Below are 20,517 nucleotides of genomic sequence, written 5' to 3'. Positions count from 1 at the left end.
TTGTAGGTGGAATAAACCCATATGCTTAATACCATAGTGTAGTTGATTACATAATGTGCAAAATAAGTTTCGCCAACCACTAAAGTAAAGATTAAAAAAAGGTTGTTCATGAGAATTTTGCTTCTGAAACTTAGAAGTTATTAGCATATCTTGAAACATAACTGATGGAATGGTATATAACTAAAGTAATCTAGTACAGATTATTAGAAATGCACTTACACAGTTTTTGGTTTAAACAGTTTTATGTGTACAGATTATACAGACACCAGTTAAATTTGCTACAGAAGTAACATTCAGTAATGGTAGATGCAGTGCCAGTGGTTGCACATGATTGTCGTGGGAGGGTGCTTTTACATGCTAAGTGGTTTTTTTTTGCTTCATATTCTGTTTTGGAGGTGACGTATTTTTTGCTACCACAGATATTATTTTCTAGAAAAGCTGTATTGTGATTGGAATTTGAGGGTTAATAAAAACAAAAGCCTCAGAGTCCAATAGCAAAGACTTCAGACTGGTCAAACCATGCTATTCGTGCACACCCCAACATCAGGAGTGCCAGAAGATGCTGAAGGTTGGAGAGCAGAGGTTCAAAAGGGTACTTAGTGACTCGAACAAGTCATTTTTTAAAAATATTTGCTTTGATAAAATAGCATATATGTGATATACAGCTGAAGTTGCATTAAAATAATTCCACTGAAATTTCATATAAAATTACAGAGTTATTTTAGTGCCTTTCTTTACTCCATTCCATGTCTGAGTGATGCACATATTTCACGTGAATGTATGGTCTTATTTATTTATTTATTTATTTTTAATCATTTTTTTGACCGGGTTAGTCCCCACTAGACTCGTGGCTTCTTTTCAGGGGAAACCCAAAGTGGTAAGTACACTACTAGGGGAACACCTACACTTTTTGATAGGTGCCATTGGATCTTTTACTTACACCTGAGCTACCACCAACTCAAGCAGATGGAACCTCAGTTTGGTATCTCATTCCAAGGATGACACATTCATCTTGGTGTGGGAATAGAACCCACAGCCTTCCACACAAAAGGTGGGCATGCTACCTCTTGAATTACTGAAGCTGCACCTTTCTGATACTGCTGTATACTGTCCACACTCATAGTCTGTGTGGCAGGAACTTGGATGAATGCAAAAAAGTAAGACTGCAGGATTAACAGGTAACACTAGAAAAATGCCTGGACTCCTGTGTGGCATTTGAATATTGCTGTACTCTGTGTGGTATTTAAATATTGCAATACTCAAACTATATTGTGTTAACATCTGTAATTGCTGAATAGCTGGAACTCTGTGGTTTCATTCTGTTTATGGCCATGGTCTTGGCAGCTGACTATACACTTTGTATTATGAAATTGAAAATAGCCAAACTACATACCTTGGCTATTTCCAAATACATATCCGGGTGTACAGTGGGCTTTCAGTACTATAATTAGAAATAGACTGAAAACATATCTTCTATGCTTTTGCTTTGGCATGTCCAAGCATTTTGGGGTTAATACACACTGCTTGTGTTCTTTAATCAACCTCAGAACCAATCAATCACAGACTTTTGCTAACAAAATCTGCATTACAAGCTTTCAGTCCTGCTAGCATTTAACTTGTAGAAAGCAATAAATGGAACATAATGCAAACTTGCATACAGACATTTTGGGTTATAGAAGCAAAACAATCTTTTAACAATTAAAAAGTGTAACTGGAGAAACCATACCATTATCACAGTTCCATTTGAAAATACAGCTACTGATACAATATCATTATCATAATTCCACTTGATGTCATTTATAAAAGTAGTAATGACAGCAGACCCCAGCAAAACAATAGCAGCACTTGGAAGGACATACAACTGGTCCAAGTAAAGTCCACTGTTGAATAACTAACCTCTCAAAAATAGCAGAAGAGAGTAACAAAACAGCATTGCATTGATGTTTATTAAGCAGTGGCAGAAACTTTTCCAGAATCCAAAGACTACGTGCCTGGATCAAGCAATTGATACTCTGCTGTACAAGTATGGTGGTTCAGGGCTCTGTTTAGTCAATAAGAAGTAGATGTCTTGCAGCTTGCAAAATTTGGGTTTAGATAAACCTTCTGGCATCTGTTAATTCAAATCATGGGGGAGCCATGCCTTGCTTGGATGCTTGCTTTAAAGTAGTCAGTTATGTACAAACATATAATATGATCACAGGAGGCTCACACACATGCACACTTAGGGCGACCATTAAATCACCCATATTATGCTTGTAGGATATAGAAGGAATCTATAATACCTGGCAAAAAAAAACATATACAGGGATGATGTACAAGCCCACAGTGGAACTCCAGTCCGCTAATGATTGGCAGTTGATTTTTACATACTGGCTTGCCAGGCCTGACGTACAACCTACAATGAAGGTACGCCCATTCACGCATGTCTCCACGCAGAAGACGGTCTAGCTGAGAATCGAACCGGACAGCATCTTACTGTGAGGTGAAAACGCTACCGCAGCACCAGCACCGCGTTGAAGCTTCCCTGAATAAAAACTATAAAAACTAAACTGGAGTACTGTGAGCCAACAATACTAACTGGTATGTCACAATCAGAAAAAGATTGGCATCAGCTGCAGCTAGTATTATCCTCCCAATTCCAAACTTACATCTTCTTGCTCTGTATATTACTACTGATATTGTTTGATTTTTACCTGTTCTGTCTGGCATGAATAGAAGTGATTTTTTTTTCTCCAAATGTTTAGTATTTATACAGTAACTAACCCCTGAACTGCTGAGCATTATGGATGCTTTCTGGTGTTTTCTTGGAGTTTTTTTCTCTTTCTCGTGCATTATTTCAATACACCTTAACAGGCCAAGAGAGCACAGTAAGAACTGTAGAATAAATAGCTAAATTAACCTAGTTGCCTGTGGACAGTTACAGGGTTATGATTATTCTGAGGTGCATTTAATTTTTTTAACCATTAACTTACAAAAACATGAGTAAGAAAAGAAATTCAATATTTTTTTTTCAATGATGAAATGAGCTGTTTCTGACAAAATAACAGCTCACAATAAATTGAGAGGACAAATATTAGTGAGGATACACGTCATATTTTTGAGTAGTGCCTGCCTCCCTACTCCTCCCCTAAAAAATGGTCACTTTTTTTGTATATTCCTCTACTTTTACTTTGCAATGAAAGTCAAGGCTCAAATGGCTGCAGTATACTTCAAGTGACCACTGCCAAACATCTGTACAGCATGTCTGTTCAACCTTGCTTCCAAAAAGACATCCACCTTCTGTGTACCAATCCATTGTCAGCAGTGGGATGAAAGTGAAAGTTAAACAGAATGCAATAACATACTTCATGCTGTTGCTGTCATACCCATATAAACAGCATGTTTCCTTATGCCTACCACCAAAAATGTAGCCATCTGTATACAGATTTAATGTCTGACTGAGAAGAAGGTGGGGAAAAAATAACGTTCACAGCAGTGTAGCCCAAGTTGTTGCACTTAAACACACTGACCCTACATAAGCTATAACAACCTTATGTGCACACCTTTGAGATCTGTAATGAAAGTTAAACAAATAATAAAAGGACCACCCCAGCACACACACACACAGACACACTACATCATCCTTTTGTCCACACCTCTGAGCAGAGCTGGTTTTAGACTCTGATATTAAGAGCAAGAGGATACACTTGTATAGCCTGGGATGTGGGGGCCAGTAGATTGCCAATAGCTCTTGAGAGTCTGGCTGTTAGATGGTGCATTTATGGTGTTATATTTGAAAGTTAGAAAAAACAAAACAAAATTCACAGCAGCTTCCAAATAAAACTTGTAATCCACAAAATGAAGCAGCTTTTTAGGCAAAACAATAAAGCCCTGAGCAGGGCAAGCTTAGAAAATTGTGAAAAAACCCACAGATGGCTCAGCAGACTTCAGTTCACTTTATTCCACAGAAGCACAGCATATTAACGCTCCACCATACGTTTTCGTTTTAAAAATCACTTCCTCAGATGTGGGCTGTTCAAACTTCTAGTGCTTTTATACCATTCACTTAATTACATTGATTAGGTTAATGAATTAATTGAAAGGTTAATTTAGTTTAAAACCAAAAACTTTTCTTAGGTTCGTACTAAGCTAACTGCCTTGTGAGCCATTTTAAGCCTAGCCAATTATACCTTGTGAGACTCAAACCTTGCACCTTGTGTTTGTAAGGCAAACACCTTAACCATTAGGACACCCTCTTGCATCTCTCTGTGTTGTCACAATTAAAACACATTTAATGTTACAATGTTTGATGAATAAATATGTAGAAATAAAAATGTTTTAAATAAAAATCCTTAAAACACTTGACTACAAAGAATAAATTATAAAGTTAAAATACTATTAGAAATACATTTAGTAGGACTCAGTGGTTAAAATTACCAACTTGAATATTTGCTTTAAATGAACTTGATCCTCCATCTAGTGGATGAATCATGAAATTGCAGGTATTATAAAAATTGCATTGTAAACCAAAGGCAAATTGTATAGCCTCACTCAGTTAAAAGAATGTTAAAAACAGGAAAATATAAGGGAAAAATAAGTTCAATACCTTTGATAAATGAGTGTAACACTTGTGTTCATAACATATTACAAACCCAATGTTTTAATAAAAATACAAATACAAAAAAGCTTAAAGGCCTACTGTATCTATTGGAAAACATGGGTAAAAACGTGATAAAATTCACATAAAGTGCAAATGCATATCACAGTTTTGCTGCTCTCAATTTTAATAATGGGACTATGGAGATATGTTCATTGAGACCTGGTGGCTTATTGGCCTCCAAACTTACCTGCCACCATAATTCTCTGTACTCCAAACATTCCTCCCATAAACCCCCTCTGCCACTCTTTTTCACCCTTTCTATCACAAAAAAATGTATAGTATGCATTTTCACAGCTTTGTTTGTGTTTGTACAATGCATTAGTCTGTTTGTTTGTTTCTAGGTCATACATATGTTTGTATACCCTTCTCCTGAGCTTGCGTTCTGTCTTCCCTATATAAAATGCTTAACGGTTTTGACATTTCACTAAATATACAAGCCCAAAGGAGTCACAATTATTAAAATCCTTGCCTTCCAGGGTGATTCCCCTGCTTTCCAAATACACACTTGCATTGCTCATGTATGCACACTGTTGACAATGTCCACATTTAAACGTTCCCTTCCTTTTTCTCCGTCTCTGAACTTCTTGGTTTGTACCATTTTCCAATAAAAGTTTTAAGTTAACTGAATTCTTATAAACTACTCTTAGCTTTTCATTCTTTAGTAAATGCTAAAAATGTATTCCATTCCTTATCTTACCATTTTTGCACAAGCATTATACTCCAAAATGAGTGCACTGTTTTTTTTCACAATTTTCTAAGCTTGCCCTGCTCAGGGCTTTATTGTTTTGCCTGAAAAGCTGCTTCATTTTGTGGATTATATATCTGAAAGTTAGTTACTTGATAAATTTTCTTTTTTTCTTTTTCACTTGCTAATTTTTTTTACTGCTACGCAAAAGAACGTTTCCACAGATAAAATATGTGACATTATTTTTGAACTCTCACTTGAAGCCACAAATGCACACATACTGAAACTACCCGTAAAAGTCACCTCTATCACAAGATGCATACACACATACCCATACAGACAGATGCATGCAAGTCTTTGAGGTGCTGGAGGAACCAAAGTATATGGATAAACACACAGAGACAGGAAAGGCATGCAAACTCCACAAAGAAGAAGCCACACTCAAGAACTCGACTATAGCCAAGTGCATGATAGCAATACTACTCGCTGTACCACTGTGCCAATGAGCATTTGTTTTCATACACATCCTGTTCTTGGCAGATCCTTGGAGACAGACACTTATTTGCAATGCTGATGCTTGTGATGTAACAGGAAACAAATCACAGCCAACTTGTTACTTTTAAATACAATCATATTAAACTAACTTTATACTGATTTTAACAAATATTATACATTATGTGATGCTAATACTGCTACAGCAAATCAGTGAGTGTTGATTAACAGTAATCAAACAGCAGGGATAAGTCACTTTTTTCAGAGTAATCCTGTATACCAATCAATTACAGTTACTACACTGATTCTGTACACCTCAAATATCTGATTGTGGAAAAATAACAACAATCATAGTCAAAGTAATGTGCTTCAAGTTAGGTACTCCCACACAGAAACGTATTCCATCTTATATCATGCAAACTCGCAACAGTCCTGCAAAGCCAAATTAGTGAAGGTTTAAACAAAGCTAGCAATAAGAGAGTCAGTTATTTTCATCCACAGAAGGCCCCACCCAGTAGTTATAGCCACGTCTGCGTAAATGTCAGACATCTGACTGAATAAAAATAATTGCAAGGTATTGAACTTTTTCTTTGTTCCATAGAAAAAAGTATCTACGCATAAAAGTATTCCATGTTGCAAAACATAAATTAAATCAGTCCTCCAAAGCCAAAATAATGATTCATATTTCTCATCAGACAACCCCAGCAAGAATAGCTATTTTGTGTACATCTCAGATGTCAGAATTTTACAAAACAATATAAAACAAATAAGAGCCACAGAATAGCATTATGCTTTCATGTATTTTCTGAAAGATATTAAGTCTGAAACTCAAATGTATGTCATTGCAACCTTGAATTAAACACCAGAAAAACAAAAATTTACAGAGAACGGACCAAAAACATAAGACAAAATCATATGGAGTGGTATGAATATGCGGCATACCTCTTGACTTCTTTACTCAGTAGTCAACAACAAAGCCAAAACTAAGTGAGAACATGAATACATAATCAAGGACAACTTTTAAATATTACTCTAATTCATTTACAATTTTAAGAGAACAGGTTTTGCATCAATGCTCATTTTAAGAACAAAAAGAAGCATGGAAATCTAATGTCGTGTATTACTTACTGACGTTATTCTTCAGTGATTTACCAGAAAATCAAACATTTTATATGGGAAAGAGTAAAATATGAGGTAAAATCAGGAACGGTTGGGAGCTAGTCGTTTGCCTACCAGGCTAAAAAAAAAATCCGTACTATAAACTGGACCATTCCTCACGATGCCACTAAACACATTCTGTCAGTCTCACCCACTACAATTAAGACAACAAATCACTGAGTCTTTGTAGTTTTGTTATTTGTTTTCAGTATCATGGGTGCAATAAAGCAGAAAGCACAAAGATTAAGAAGAGTTGTAGCTGCGACTGATAACTGCATGGAAAAAAGAAAGGGAAAAAAGGCAATAAAATACTTTGGCTGAGTGATGCAGGTGTAGGTGTGGCTGCCTTTTTCTGCGGTTAGCCTGAGTAAAGCCACAATCAGAAATGTTCTGCATAATAACAATTGAGAGCTATGTTCCTCTTTAAGGCACACATCTTGGACACATTCCAGAGACTGGCACCGATGTTATCTCCTGACTCATACAGAAACCAGTTCTGTGGCTTTCATTGACTCTCAGGACCAATCAGTCCACAATAAGATGAACAGTGCCCAGGCATAACCCTCTTCCTTGGTGTTATGAAAAGGAGGTATCATAGCCAAAGGCAAACCATGGATCCCTTAATTACACCTTGCAACTTCCTTTGCTCAGGAATTCTGGACAAAGCTAAAAATAATTGTGTGGGGCAGACACGTTTTAAAAATTTCTCTTGTATACAGATCTCAGTTATCCCTGATTTTGTTTCAGAATTTTGCTCTGTCCCTCTAAAAACCTCCTAAAATGGGTGATTATAGGAGAAAAAGTGAATTATACTTAGTAAATAAGGATAATTAATTACAGATTTCTTTTCCTGTAGGAAAAGCATGTTACTTAACATCCTACTCTATCAACATGTAAAGTTAATAGTACTAATATTTAAAAAAAAATGGCTCTGATTATTTCAGGATTTATCTCAGATTCTACAGGTAAGAAGAAGAGATCCCAGCACTTAGAAAGTTGCTAAAGTAACAGGTTTTGCAAAGCTTGTACTCTGAAGGATATAATGGCTGAAATTCAGATGCCTCTGATTACTTAATGACTGCAACTGTAATGACTTACCAGAAAACCACGCAAGCATAGAAGACAATGAAGAATAATAGGAGGGAAAAATCCGGACATTCTGCAAAATTCTGGTTCTAGTTCCCTTTGTTACCAGCTAAATCTTGTTGATGTTCTGAGACTTAAAGCTGTGTCCATCTCAGCTTATATAGTCTATGTAGGGTTCTTGATTCCAATAAGCAGCACCATTCTTTTCCCAGAATTGAACCTTAGCTGTCATCTGTCAACCCAAGCTTGTTTGTTTGAATTTAATGACCTGTGTTCCCCCATTTGCTGCACTTATTTTTATAATCATCCTAATTTTTTATGACACGTGTGACAATAAGTATATTTAAAAAAACATGCCTCAGGACTAACTTTTATGGCAGTTCTCTTGTTATAGTCCTTGATTCTGGTAATGACACGCTAGCAAGGGGGAATTCCAGTTTTGAGTAGTGGCTCTATCTTTTCTGAAAGTGAAGATCTGAGAGTGGAAGAAATAGGTCAAAATATCAGAAAAAAGTCAAGAATGTTTTGTAAAATCTGTGAAGATGTGAGTTATTCTTTCTGCAAAAACAGGGTACATGTACTTGCAATCGCACACTCGCATAATCGTACATATGATCGCACTCGCACACACACACACTAGTTTAAGTCAGAATATGTACTTGGCTTGACTCCTGTAACTTTAGTCAGACATTTTTGGTCACTAAGAAATATGAAACTCAAATGATTGGCATTTCAGATTTACTCTAATCCTCAGTGACTGTCACGGACTTACCAGAAAATAAAATAGTTTACGAGGAATAGAAGAAATATGAGTCAAAATCGGGGATGTCTTGAAGAAACTGAGGCATTTGAAATTTATTATTCCTTCACATAACGTAATGTTGGCAAGTGCAACAACAAACTGCATTTTGGGTGATTGTATGCTTTACAACCAATCATAGTGCACCCACTGAATCTGTACTTCAGTAATAAGATGTACATGTAGGCAGGACCAGTGGTGCACTTTCCTATTTTTTTCTTGATCGCAAAACATAGATTCAACTAATGTAGCCAAAAATTTTGAAACAACCTTGTTTCTTTATTTTCTGCTTCTGTAGTTGAATAAGTGTTTTTGTTTCAGCTGACAAGTCAGCCGAGGGCAGATTCCGATAAGTCTGTGGAAAGTGTGTATGGGGGGGGGGGTTCACCCCCCCTCTCCCTATGTTTGTGATTCCCTTGCCCAATATACCCACGGACGATATTAGATGCTGCTGGGATTACTATAGCCATGGCTAGCATCAGCCAATATCCATGGACTTTGACATGTGCATAGCTTACTTCAAAATGATGCAGTAGCATCAGCGGAACCACCAGGAAGATTTTCTAAGCCTTTTTGTTTTTTTAACCATGCTTTTACTGCACATGATCGTAAATCAAGATAGCAAAAGGGAGAGGCGTGCACCCCAGCGCCAAAGCCAAAATCCACCACTGATTAAGTGTGAAACATGTAAGCAGTGATCCTGGATTCAAGAAGAAGTCATAATCATCTTTAATAATATTTTTGAGTCAAAAATATACTTTAAAGTGGCAATTATGGGTCTAGAGGCATAATTTATGTGGCAAAGTGCTCAGGATGTGATGCCTTTTATATATGGAAAACAGAGAACATTGTGAAGGAGAGTGTATGAGCACATATATATGTGGTCTTGCAAGGCGTATAGAAACATGTCCAAAATATTCTTGTTTTTTATTTGGAATTATTGAGAATAGTGGACAGAGATCCAAGAGGGGGTAATAGGGGAAACTTCTAGAATAAAAAGAAATGAAAGTTTGATACAGCATTGAAATGATTAATTTTAATACCATCCTAACCTCGATTTTAAGGATCTCATTATGATATTTTTATTTATGATTCTTGTATTATTAATCATTTAAATACAACACTATTTTAATACATGTACATATAAATACATATTTGGACACTCTAAATTGGCCATAGGTGTGAGTTCGTGCGTGTGCCTTCTGTGGAAGTTTGGGCGCCGGGCTGGCAACTCAACACCGTAAAACTCCACTGCAATCATGAGCGGACAGGTGATCCGCTGTGGCGACCCCTAACCAGGAAAGGCCGAAAGAAGAAGAACAACAACATAATATTTATTAATTATAGCAAGTGCTGTGACTATAACCTATAGTATTTTACTATTTAACTGGTATGCATTTTTATGACAGCACTTGTAAGATTTTTTACATAAAGAACAGGAGACCACATTATATTGTCATAGTTTCTTTGTGTTCACTTTAAGAGGCCATTTTATCCTAATTAGTTTGCCTTATTGTTTAATTTAGAAGGAGGGTCAGTAAGGTATTTAAGACTGTAAATGTGAAGTGTGTTTATTCTGATGAAGTCCCCCGAGTGAGATGAGAGAGATAAATCTTTGTTTTTATTGGAGGAATAAAACTGTTTTTATTGTAACTTTGTCTTGATCCTGGCATTTTTACCAGCATGAATAAAACTGTCTCAGTTTAAGTCCGATAGTCTTTATAAAACTTGTTATTCACTAATAGGAAATGATTGTGACGTTAAGCAAAAGAAAGATACACTGACATCAGATAAAGGGTTCCAGTTGTAGAGCATTAGCAGAAATGCAGGCAGGACAAATAACTACTTATAAATTAGATTTTTAGTTAATAGTTACTACCTTGTTAGATTCAGAAAAATGGGGCAATTCTCTGGAGTTCCACAGCAGCAGCTGGTGTAAATAAAAAACACCATGCCTTCTAGTTGACTGTCTCAGAAGAACTTTGCTTTCTTGTGCCTTCTAGTTGAATGACTCTGTAGAAATACTGTTTACAGTTCGGAAGATGGTTGAAGCTTGTGTAAGGTCCACTGTGTGAAAAGAAATGGCCAGAGCAAGATTCAGGCTTGGGCTGGTAAAAAAATGAGGACCTTGTGTACAGTTCCATGATATTTTGGAAGTTCATAGGTTGGAAAGAGGGCTTAGTGTTTAAGGATTCTTATTTGAGTTGCTCAGGACTAATCACACCTTTTCCAAAAGTATTTTGTGAAGTGCCTCACAATACTCTCAACAAATGTTTTTCAAGGAGGAGAAGGTTGAGCATAATGGTAAAGTCTTTTCCTCATAGGTGCAAGGTATAAAGTTTGATTCTGATCTAGGAATATTGGCTAGGCTTAAAATGCCGCTTCAGATGGTTAGTCTAGCATTCACCTATGAACCTATGCAATCACACTTTTTCCAGAAGTATAGTCTAAAGTACCTTTGACCATTATGTTCAACTTCTGTTGTTTTTCAATGAAACCCTGAATATGGGGGTGGGGGTGGAAGGGTGCTTATTGCTCATACTCTTCTTATTCACTCTCAGTTATACTTTTAATCTGAGGGGGGCCAAAATATTTATAAAGATAGGGCAGTTGTTTGTATCTTTTGCATTGGGTAGGGAGGGGGCTAACAAGCCCTAACAAGCTTATCTACTGCATTGTCTTTTGCCACCAAAATGGGATCAAACTTTGGCTAATTAGGTCACCCGTAACGTTTCTGGGGGATAATGTAGTATATCCAGTGCTTGCTTCAGGAATGTATGCACTGCATTTTTTTGCAGTAAGCCAATGATTGTCAATTTACACATTATTGATAAAATATGCATTAATTCCCCACTAAACTCTGGTTGTCAAGTGTCCAAACACCGAAATTAACACATGATAAAAAGAGTAGTCTGTGCATTTAGTTTTAAAATAAATACTAAAGTGAGAATTCTTGCATGGGAGTAATCGCCCCTTATCACATGCACTTAGTATTTATATACATATGTGTGTTGTACATTACCTTCAGTTTTTCTAAGACTCACTCCATGAAAATATAAATGGTTGAAAAAAATGACATAATACACACACACACACAATTTTGTGCTAATTTATTTTACATAAAACCATGTGCAGCACTGATAATAAGGACATTTGTCATTTTGTGATAATTTATGTTAATCTTCTTGTATATTTATAAGTAATTGAATGAGGCAGGTGTGATAGTGGTCTGTAGACTTAGTTTTGAATGTTGCAGTTTGCTTTTAGTGTGGTAGATTATGTGAGCTTGTGAAAGTTTCACTGTTTTTTCTCTTTTTTATCTGTATTATGACTGTAGTTAGTGTATATAAGATGGGGGGTGCTCAGGGAGTGGGCTTGCTCCCTTGCAAAAAAAAAAAACACATGATTTTTTCTGTTTTTGACATTGAATATTTGGAAAGTTGTGATTTCTTTTCTTGTGACTCAAAGAAATGTAGGCTGGGTTTTGACAAAGTGTATATTAAATTACATTTTTCAATCAGTCATATTTAAGTATATAGTAAATGTAGGTCAGATAGTGTACACTTGTGTATATTGATATATGTATGCTACTTTCATCATAATAAACACACCTGTTGGTGCTATTTGCTGCTGCTCTAACATAAGGCCAGTGTCACTGTCTGTTTTATAATGTTGTGTTCCTTGTTTGTTCTGTGCAGGGTTTTCTTTTTGCACAAGAAAATGATAAGTGCAGTCCACAACCTATTGTGTAGCCATGACTCCGATCCAAGATATATGGACCCAGAAGTGAAAGCACACGTTGCCCAGCTTTACCTACCTCTCATTGGTATAGTCATGGATGCCCTGCCACAGTTGTATGACTTTACAGGTAAGAAAATTCCACTAAAGTAACACCTTCCACTACTACTACTGCATACACATTCCTTCAGTGTAAACATATAACTTAAGTATGAAACTGTACTTGAGCCGATTTCATCAAAGTAGGTTACCACTCACAGCAGCTTTGCTGTATAAGCATTGAATTTGTTTTTTGTAGCAGGACTGCCGTATTAATAAAATCTCCATTTCTGCCCTGAATTCTTACTACAGGTCATTTCAGTTATCTGTTTACATTCTACTTCATTATAGTACCTCTTCTGTCAGTAGCAATAACAGGTGCATAGGTTTTTTTTTTTTTTTTACTTTGCAGTTTCTCCAGAGGTTTTTTTTTTTCTGTGACATGCCTCCTTCAGTGCTGCTTGTAGCAACCTTCATGATCCACTCTCCTTTTCCCTCATGCATCTAAGAATACATCTAACTCTCCAGCAGCACTTACATCTTTTGTTTCCTGTCTGTCATCAGTCATTGTGACAGCATATGTTCATCATATTGATCACTGCTGCAGTAGCCTTTGCTGTATGGGTTATATCCCGTGTAGGATATAACAGCCTGCCAGCTTCCAATACTTCAGAGCACCTTCCACAAGCCCAGAATGTTAAGACATCGTTAGTTGAGCTGACTAAAAAACATGTTTGGGTACCTAGGCCCTCAAAGCTTTCCTGCTGCTGGAGAGAGCACTCCTCTTCTGGCTTTTCAGGATCAGTGGTGAGCTTGTGCTGTTCCATTGCTGGGGCAGATAAGTTTGTTTTGAGGAAAAACTTCCATGCATTATTTTTATTGTTTAAACTTGCCTTCTTGTTTAGGAAACTGTTTTTTAAGGTAGGAATGTGTTTTTATTGACTGTGACTGTACTTTTAGTGCAGGTGTACTTTTGTTTCTGACAGTTTAAAACTTATTTTAAACATAGTAAAACCATTTTTTGTGAGTTTGAATTACTTTTTTGAGTCAGATAAAGTGTACTTAGAGTGCTTTTTACTGTGTGTTCACCACAAAAAGTTACTTTTAAATATATTTTATAGGCTTGTGCTGCTTAGTTTTCACAGTAAAGAAGCACTGTTTTTGGCTTGACCATGTAACAAACTACCGGTCTCACAGTCATGCCTTCTTCCACCACCACAACTAAACAGCCTTTGCCACCAAAGCAGGCTATTTGCCTCAGCTGCAGGTGAGTGACTCTGCTGGGGCCAAAGATTGTTCTTCAGACCACTCAACTTTTTCCCCAGATCACTGTACTGTTGTCCATACAGTCACTGTGGACCAGGGCTAGCCACATCCTGTGTGGCTGTTGGGGTCCCCCCAGTGGTAAGGAAGGGAAAGTCTTGTTGGTTTTGAGAGAAGGAGCGGGGAGGGTGTTCCTGCTTAGCCAAAATGTTGTGTCCATCCCTGGGAAAGCTGTTGCTGCAATTAATAGCTCTGTTTGTCCAAATTTTCATGTTAAAAAGAAATAGAAAACTGATCATGTACCTTCTCCTGCACCCATTCCACTGGACAGGAGTAGTTTATTGAGTCTGGCTCAGGGTTTTATACATGCTTTTGACCCTTCTTATCTGATGATTTCTGGTAAAAGAAAAAAGGGATTCCCTTTTTCCAGAAGATATTGAAGAAGTTGACTCTGGAGAAGAAGGTGATGGAACACACATTATTTTTTTCTCTTTAGATTTCTGATTCAGAAGAGAGCATGGTATCTGAATCTTTCCATGAGGAATTCTCTTTTTGTGAGACTATTTCAAGAATGTGACAGTGTTTTCAGTGCGGTTTCTTACTCCCTCAGAAAATACTAAGCTGTTACAACTAGAATTTCTAGAACCTACACCCATTCCCCTTCCCTGAGCTGTCAGCATTGGGAGGATATGTTTATCACAGTCTGTAGTTTCCCTGAGAGCCTGTCTGTTGCACATTAGAAATCAGAATGTGCAAAGTTCCTTAGTCTTTCTAATTTTTATACACTCATCCCAGATTTGATCCAGCTACTGTAGCTTTAGTTAATCCAGGTGCTGCCAAGCATTTTGCTAATTTTAATCCTTACCCTTCAGACAAGGATGGTAAAACAGTTCATATGTTCAAGGAAAAGGTATATGCTTCTGTAATTTTAATTTTTAGAATTTTGAATTGTCAGATTCATATGTTAAAGTTAATTCTGTCTGGGAAAGTATGTGGAATGTTTTATCTCATTCTACTACACTGTACTAGTACTAAATCTCGTAACAGTGCTTTCACTTAAACTATTTCCTCCTTCACTGTCCCCTGTGTACTGAGACTAAATCATAACTGTACATTGCACACAGTCCAAGTTTGTTTCCCAGATGTAAATTGTTTGCTGTATTCTCTCTGTGATGCTTCTTCCTGTTAATTGTAAATTAAAACTGTTATGTATTGGTCAAGCTATGCGTGTTTCTTCATTTTGTAATTTTTGCATGTAAAAGGAAAAGACTTAAACATTAGTAGAGTTAGAGTTTTAAGCAATTTTATAAGTGTTTTTTAACTTGTCATGTGATTCATTTTGATCGTGTGTTTTTTTTAGAATATTTAAAATGTTGTGTGCGCCCAGATAATTCAGTCTGAAGAAGTCTCTGAGTTAATTGAGGGAGACGAAAGCGCTTACTGGGATTAGCTGTATTTGTATCTGTCCTACATTAAACTGTTGTTTTCCATTTGGAGCCTGTGAACTTTTTTGGACTATTGGATTTACTTAGTTTTCTGCTGCTTTGGGAGTGATTTTTGCATGTGTACTTAATAAAGGATTTTCGACTGGAAACAAGACTGCCTGCCTTACTTAGATTACTTTTGAATACTTAGTAATGCTGTACAATTATATATTTTCTGTTATTATTTTTTCTTTTGTTTTGTTTTGACTCAAGACGAGTTTACATTCGCTACTTCTACTACTGTTGTCTGATTTGATTAATGTACAGTAATTAACTAGAAATATATGGACTGAAAATCTTCCACACAGGGAAGTTTCTTACACTGTTTTATTATTTTTCTTTCACGACAACTGCTCTGTACTGTATTTAGATTTTATGTTTTTATTGTACTTGTTTTGAATATATGTATGTTGCTACCTCAGTGCTTTTCTCCTCGGGTCTCCATTGAAAATGGGCTTCTGGCTCAGATGGACTAAACCCAGTCAACAAATGTCAGATAAATAAATAAATCAGTCATTTCTAGTAAGGAAAAATCTCCTTTGTGTGGTTTAGTTTCTTCAATTTCTCAGGTAAGTACTCATTGTTAAATGTATATATATGACTGTAGTTACTACATTTAGGGCAGTTGCCACTGGGTGCTATGTTGAGGAGGTTTGCTAGGTTGTGTTCTCAGAACCTTCCAGAAGACGTGGAAAAAAAAAGCAATTTTAAAGTCTCCTTTGTATACAAATTTCGTTTTTGGATCCTCTACTACAGAGGTTATCAAAAATGTGACAAGAGAGGTAAGTTGAAACAGGTAATCTCTTGGTTTGTTCGGATCTCCTTCTACAAAATTTCCAGAGGATTTTCTGTTCCCTCATCCAGTTTTGGCAAGAAACAAAATAAACAGCTTCAGCAAAATTCTGATAAACAGACATTTAAAAAAAATGACAGGGAGGTTCCAAAAAAAAAAAAAAACCAGGTACCCCCCCAGGACAAAGGATGGTCAAATAAGGTAGAATTACTATATAATACCTTGTGTCTCTTAGTCTCTTACTTGACAGTCCTTTATCCCTTCCAGAAAGTCTGAATCTCTTATTTCTGTCTTTGGCAAAAAATGGATTCTAAGTGGGATTTGGCAAGGTTACAGATGGCAGTGGGAAGAAATCCCCCTTTTCCAGGGAATTATTCCACATCCACTAGACCAAATCTGTCAGTTCTGTACTGTCCTACAGCACACACTGTCTCAGGGAATAATAGAAACAGTCCCTCTTTCCTAGCTGGGAAGAGGTGTTTTTATTCAAGAATGTTTTGGTGACAAAGAAAGAAAATGCTTGCAGACTAGTTCTGGACCTTTCTTTCTTAAAACAATACGTGACTGTGCCCAAATTCAAAATGCTTTCACTTCAAAACCTGTTACCCCTTCTTACTCATTTACATTTTTGTTAACCATAGATTTAAAAGATGCATCACATTCCTATTCATCCAGATTTCAGGTGTTTCTTAAGGTTTTACGTGTTTGGATCACATTGTCAGTTCTCTGCCTTACCCTCTGGGCTATTCACTGCTCCAAGAGTGTTCAGAAAGCATCTAGCTTCTGTCATGGTCAATTGCAGACTTCAGGGAATCCACATTTTTTCATATTTAGACAACTAACTTATCTTTGCAGAAGCTTTTTCAAAGTGTCTGGAATATCTTATTTGGATAAGAGATCTCCTATGTAGGCTGGGAATACAAGAGGACATTCAAAAGTCTTTTTTACTCCATCATACAAGATTGTGTAAAACAACTTTTCTTCCACAGTTAAAAATAGATCTATATTTACATCTGTTTCAGAGTTTTTCCATTCAAATTTTGATCAGTGAAATGGAATACCTAAGGATTCTGGGTCTCATGGCATCTGTTATTCTCTTAATACCTCTGGCAAGACTCCACATGAGAAAGATGCAGTGGCATCTGAAGTCTTTTTGGTCCCAGCACCAGCACCCATTATCTTTTCAGATTCCATTTCTGGGATTTCTGAGAAAATAGATCACTTGGTGAAACATCAAATCTAATGTCAATTTTCATTTATTCTTTAATTGGGACAATTGGGTTTGGCTCTGACCCTCGGATCCGACTCAGCCTCTTTTTACAACTTGTGGACATTGGAAACTCTTGATCTCCTCCATTACCATTAATCATGTAGTCCCCTACATATCTCAGATATTGTTTGCTGCCTTTGCATATGAACTTGGCTGCTGTTAGCTCTCAATCTTTAGTGTTTCTGATTGGATAAGTAAATAGTTTGCTTAAAATTTTGAGTATCTTTATCCTTTTTTTTTGTATATAGCTAATTTATCCCTCCTTTATCCTATACTTTTCTTAGTGTAATTTAATTACCATTGTTGGTATTCTTTTCTATTCTTTACCCTTGTGGTAATTGCTTTAATTACCATTGTTGGTATTTTTTTCTCTTCTGCTTTTCTATTTAACAAAAAAAAAAAACTTCTTAGTGTTGTACTGTCTATTTTTGTTAAGATAGCGAAAAAAACCTTCTGACTTTACAAAATGCAAAGAATTTGGGCATAAAATCCTTCTCCAGATGCCCATGACTCATGTGTTTATTATTTGGGCCCAGCACACTTAAAGGTGTCATGTGATATTTGTAAAACTTTTAATCTGTAGGCCCTAGTCGATCACAAGAATAAGTTTATTTTGAAAGGTCTTCTGCCTATGACCTTTTTCAGACTCATTATCTGGAGCTCAAAACATACAACAGACAAAAAGGAGCCCGGAAAGTGGCCATTGGACTCTTCTGGGTTCTCCACTCCATCTTCTGATCCTACTACAATGGCAGCCCATAAAAAATTGAAATGCTTGGATCCAAAGACTAAATCTTTGGATCTGTCTGCCTCAGATGCCAGATCTGTTTAATTGGATCTGATACCTTTGGATCCGAAACCGCTCCGACAGACCTAGTATGTGTCCTCTTTTGGACCCTTTTCTTTCCCGACTGCCATCACCATTTTTAGAGAGACACCACCATTCTATATCCCTTTTATTGGCCTCCTCTTTTCTTTATTCCAGGACCCTGACAGAAGCAGAATTGGAATAAAGTCATGAGGAAGTTTCTCTCATCACAAATTCAGATGGGAGTTCTCCTGGCTCCTACTCTTTTGGGTTCGGAGACCAATCATGGCTCCTTCTCTGATCCAACCCTTTGCTTTGTAGCCCTTTCATCTGAGTCTTCCAAGACCATCTGTGTTGGATCAGAAGATTGTTGTATCTTCTATGATATATTCTCTGAGTGCTCTGCCTCTGAGTGTGTTAGAGCTGAATGATTCTTGGAGCTGTAGTGTCGTTGTCAAGTCCGAGGTGTTAGCATTGGCTCTGAAGTTGTCAGACATCTCTGCCTCTCACAGCCTTGGAATTGGACAGCTGTGCTTCGATCTCTGCCTTAGGTGGGCTGCCTTTGTGTCAGAGGGAGCCGACAGTCCGGAAGCATGTCTTCTTGGCTCATTTAGTCTCCTCCTCTCCGGAGCGTTCTGCCTTTGAGGTGGTGGAAAGAGTGTTCTCTGATTCTAGAGGACAGGTGATTCCACTCCCTTGCATCTTCCTTCTACATCCCATATGTCTTTGTGCCCTGAGCCTCAACACTGTACTCCACATGGACAGCCAGCCCAAAGTAAGCAGGGTATACTTATATCTTCTGATACTTCTCCAGATCATCCAAACCGAAGAAGTCCCTAGGAAGAGAAAATGCAAGAGGAAGCACTTAGACTCTCCTCAAGAGTCTGTCACAGAAGATTCTGATTTTAATGAGGGGGGAAAGATCCCCAAGATCACCACTGATGACATCTCTTTTTGGAGATATCCTGGAGATCATCAAGCAAAGGGATGGTTGGGTTAGTCTACCAGTAACCCTTCCCAAGAGGAATCAGTATTCCTGGAAGCCTTTGGGTTTCACCTTCTACCTCCTGGGTGGCTCTGCCTACTGATGAGCTCATTGGTTTGATGTCTAGTCGGGCGTGAAACAACCTGACGCTCTTGAGCTGATCTGCAAGAGACCGTACAGGATCCTGGCACCACCGAAGAGAGTTTTGGAGAAAAGGAGTACCAGTAGATGCCATGGTCATAGCAGTGGCCACAAAGAAGGAAGTCACAGAACAGAGTTCATCTGTCCGTCCACCTAACAAGAAGTCTAGAGTGATTGACAGATTTGGGAAGCATGTATATGGTTCAGCGGCCTTTGCACTTGAGTCACTGAACTATTTGGCACACTTCACCAGACTTCAGAGGAACTTTCCAAACCCCTCTCTGGGAACAGTTCCATAAGGCACAGAGCTCTATTGCCTCACAGTTGGGTACCCTACAATCCATCACAAATTCATCCATGAGTCTCATCTCACATGTAGCTGAAGGTACCTCAGGGGTGGAGAGTTCAGGCATTTCCATTAGGAGACGTGCCTGGATGTGCCTGTTTGATTTCGTGGAGCCCTTCAAGTCCTCCTTTGTCAATGCTGACTTTGATGGGAGTTCTTTGTTTGGCCCTAAAGTTAAAGACACACACTCCAGTTGTGAGCAAGATGGTAAGACCCTGTCTGCATTGGGCATATGTTTTTCAATTCCTCAAAGTACCTTCTCTAGGAATCAATGAGGTGGTTGAAAAATGTGGTTCCGAAAGTCCCAAAGTCCTTTCCATGATCCACGTGGAGATAGTTCCCCCAGGGGCGTGAGGGGGACTCTAACAGAAGATGCTGCCTGAGTGGCAGAAGAGCCCCACAGAACCAGTGTTCTAGAGGTTTTTTTTCTCTTACAAGACCCTACTTGTGCTCCTGAAAGGCCCAATTGTCCACTTCTGGAGACATTCAGTTGTCATCTATCCCTGCACCAGGAGCGTCGCCAGACATTACAAAAGATACATGGCTACAGAGGATTATTTGCAGAGGTTGTATAATACCCCCCCCCCCCAACAACTGTAAACAAATTTCCTGATGCCCCACACAGTCAGATGGGGACTCCATGTCTCTTTTCATGTAGTCCAGGGAGGTATGTCTCAGGTCATTCACACCAACGTGGACAATGACTGTGTGATATTTGTACTTATTGTGGAGTGACCTGAGTGCATGCTTATGTGGCGCATCCTGGCACCTGACAGGGAGCTGACATTAAC

The 20,517-nt window shown here is 37.7% G+C and overlaps 1 protein-coding gene across 8 annotated transcripts in view; it reads left to right on the top strand.

Moving 5' to 3' along the window:
• Positions 1 to 20,517, top strand: part of DOCK6 (dedicator of cytokinesis 6) — a 2,991,519-nt gene that overhangs the window by 2,225,935 nt on the left and 745,067 nt on the right. For all 8 annotated transcript variants that reach the window (XM_044084603.1, XM_044084600.1, XM_044084599.1 and 5 more), the window contains one exon: positions 12,558 to 12,727. In XM_044084603.1, coding sequence (XP_043940538.1) covers positions 12,558 to 12,727 — 170 coding nt within the window. The remainder of the gene's footprint in view (positions 1 to 12,557; positions 12,728 to 20,517) is intronic.

The sequence above is a fragment of the Protopterus annectens genome, chromosome 9.part0 (genome assembly GCF_019279795.1).
Source record: "Protopterus annectens isolate FY-2018-M chromosome 9.part0, PAN1.0, whole genome shotgun sequence".
Classification (NCBI taxonomy): Eukaryota; Metazoa; Chordata; order Ceratodontiformes; family Protopteridae; genus Protopterus; species Protopterus annectens.
This window is presented reverse-complemented; position numbering and strand designations above follow the sequence as displayed.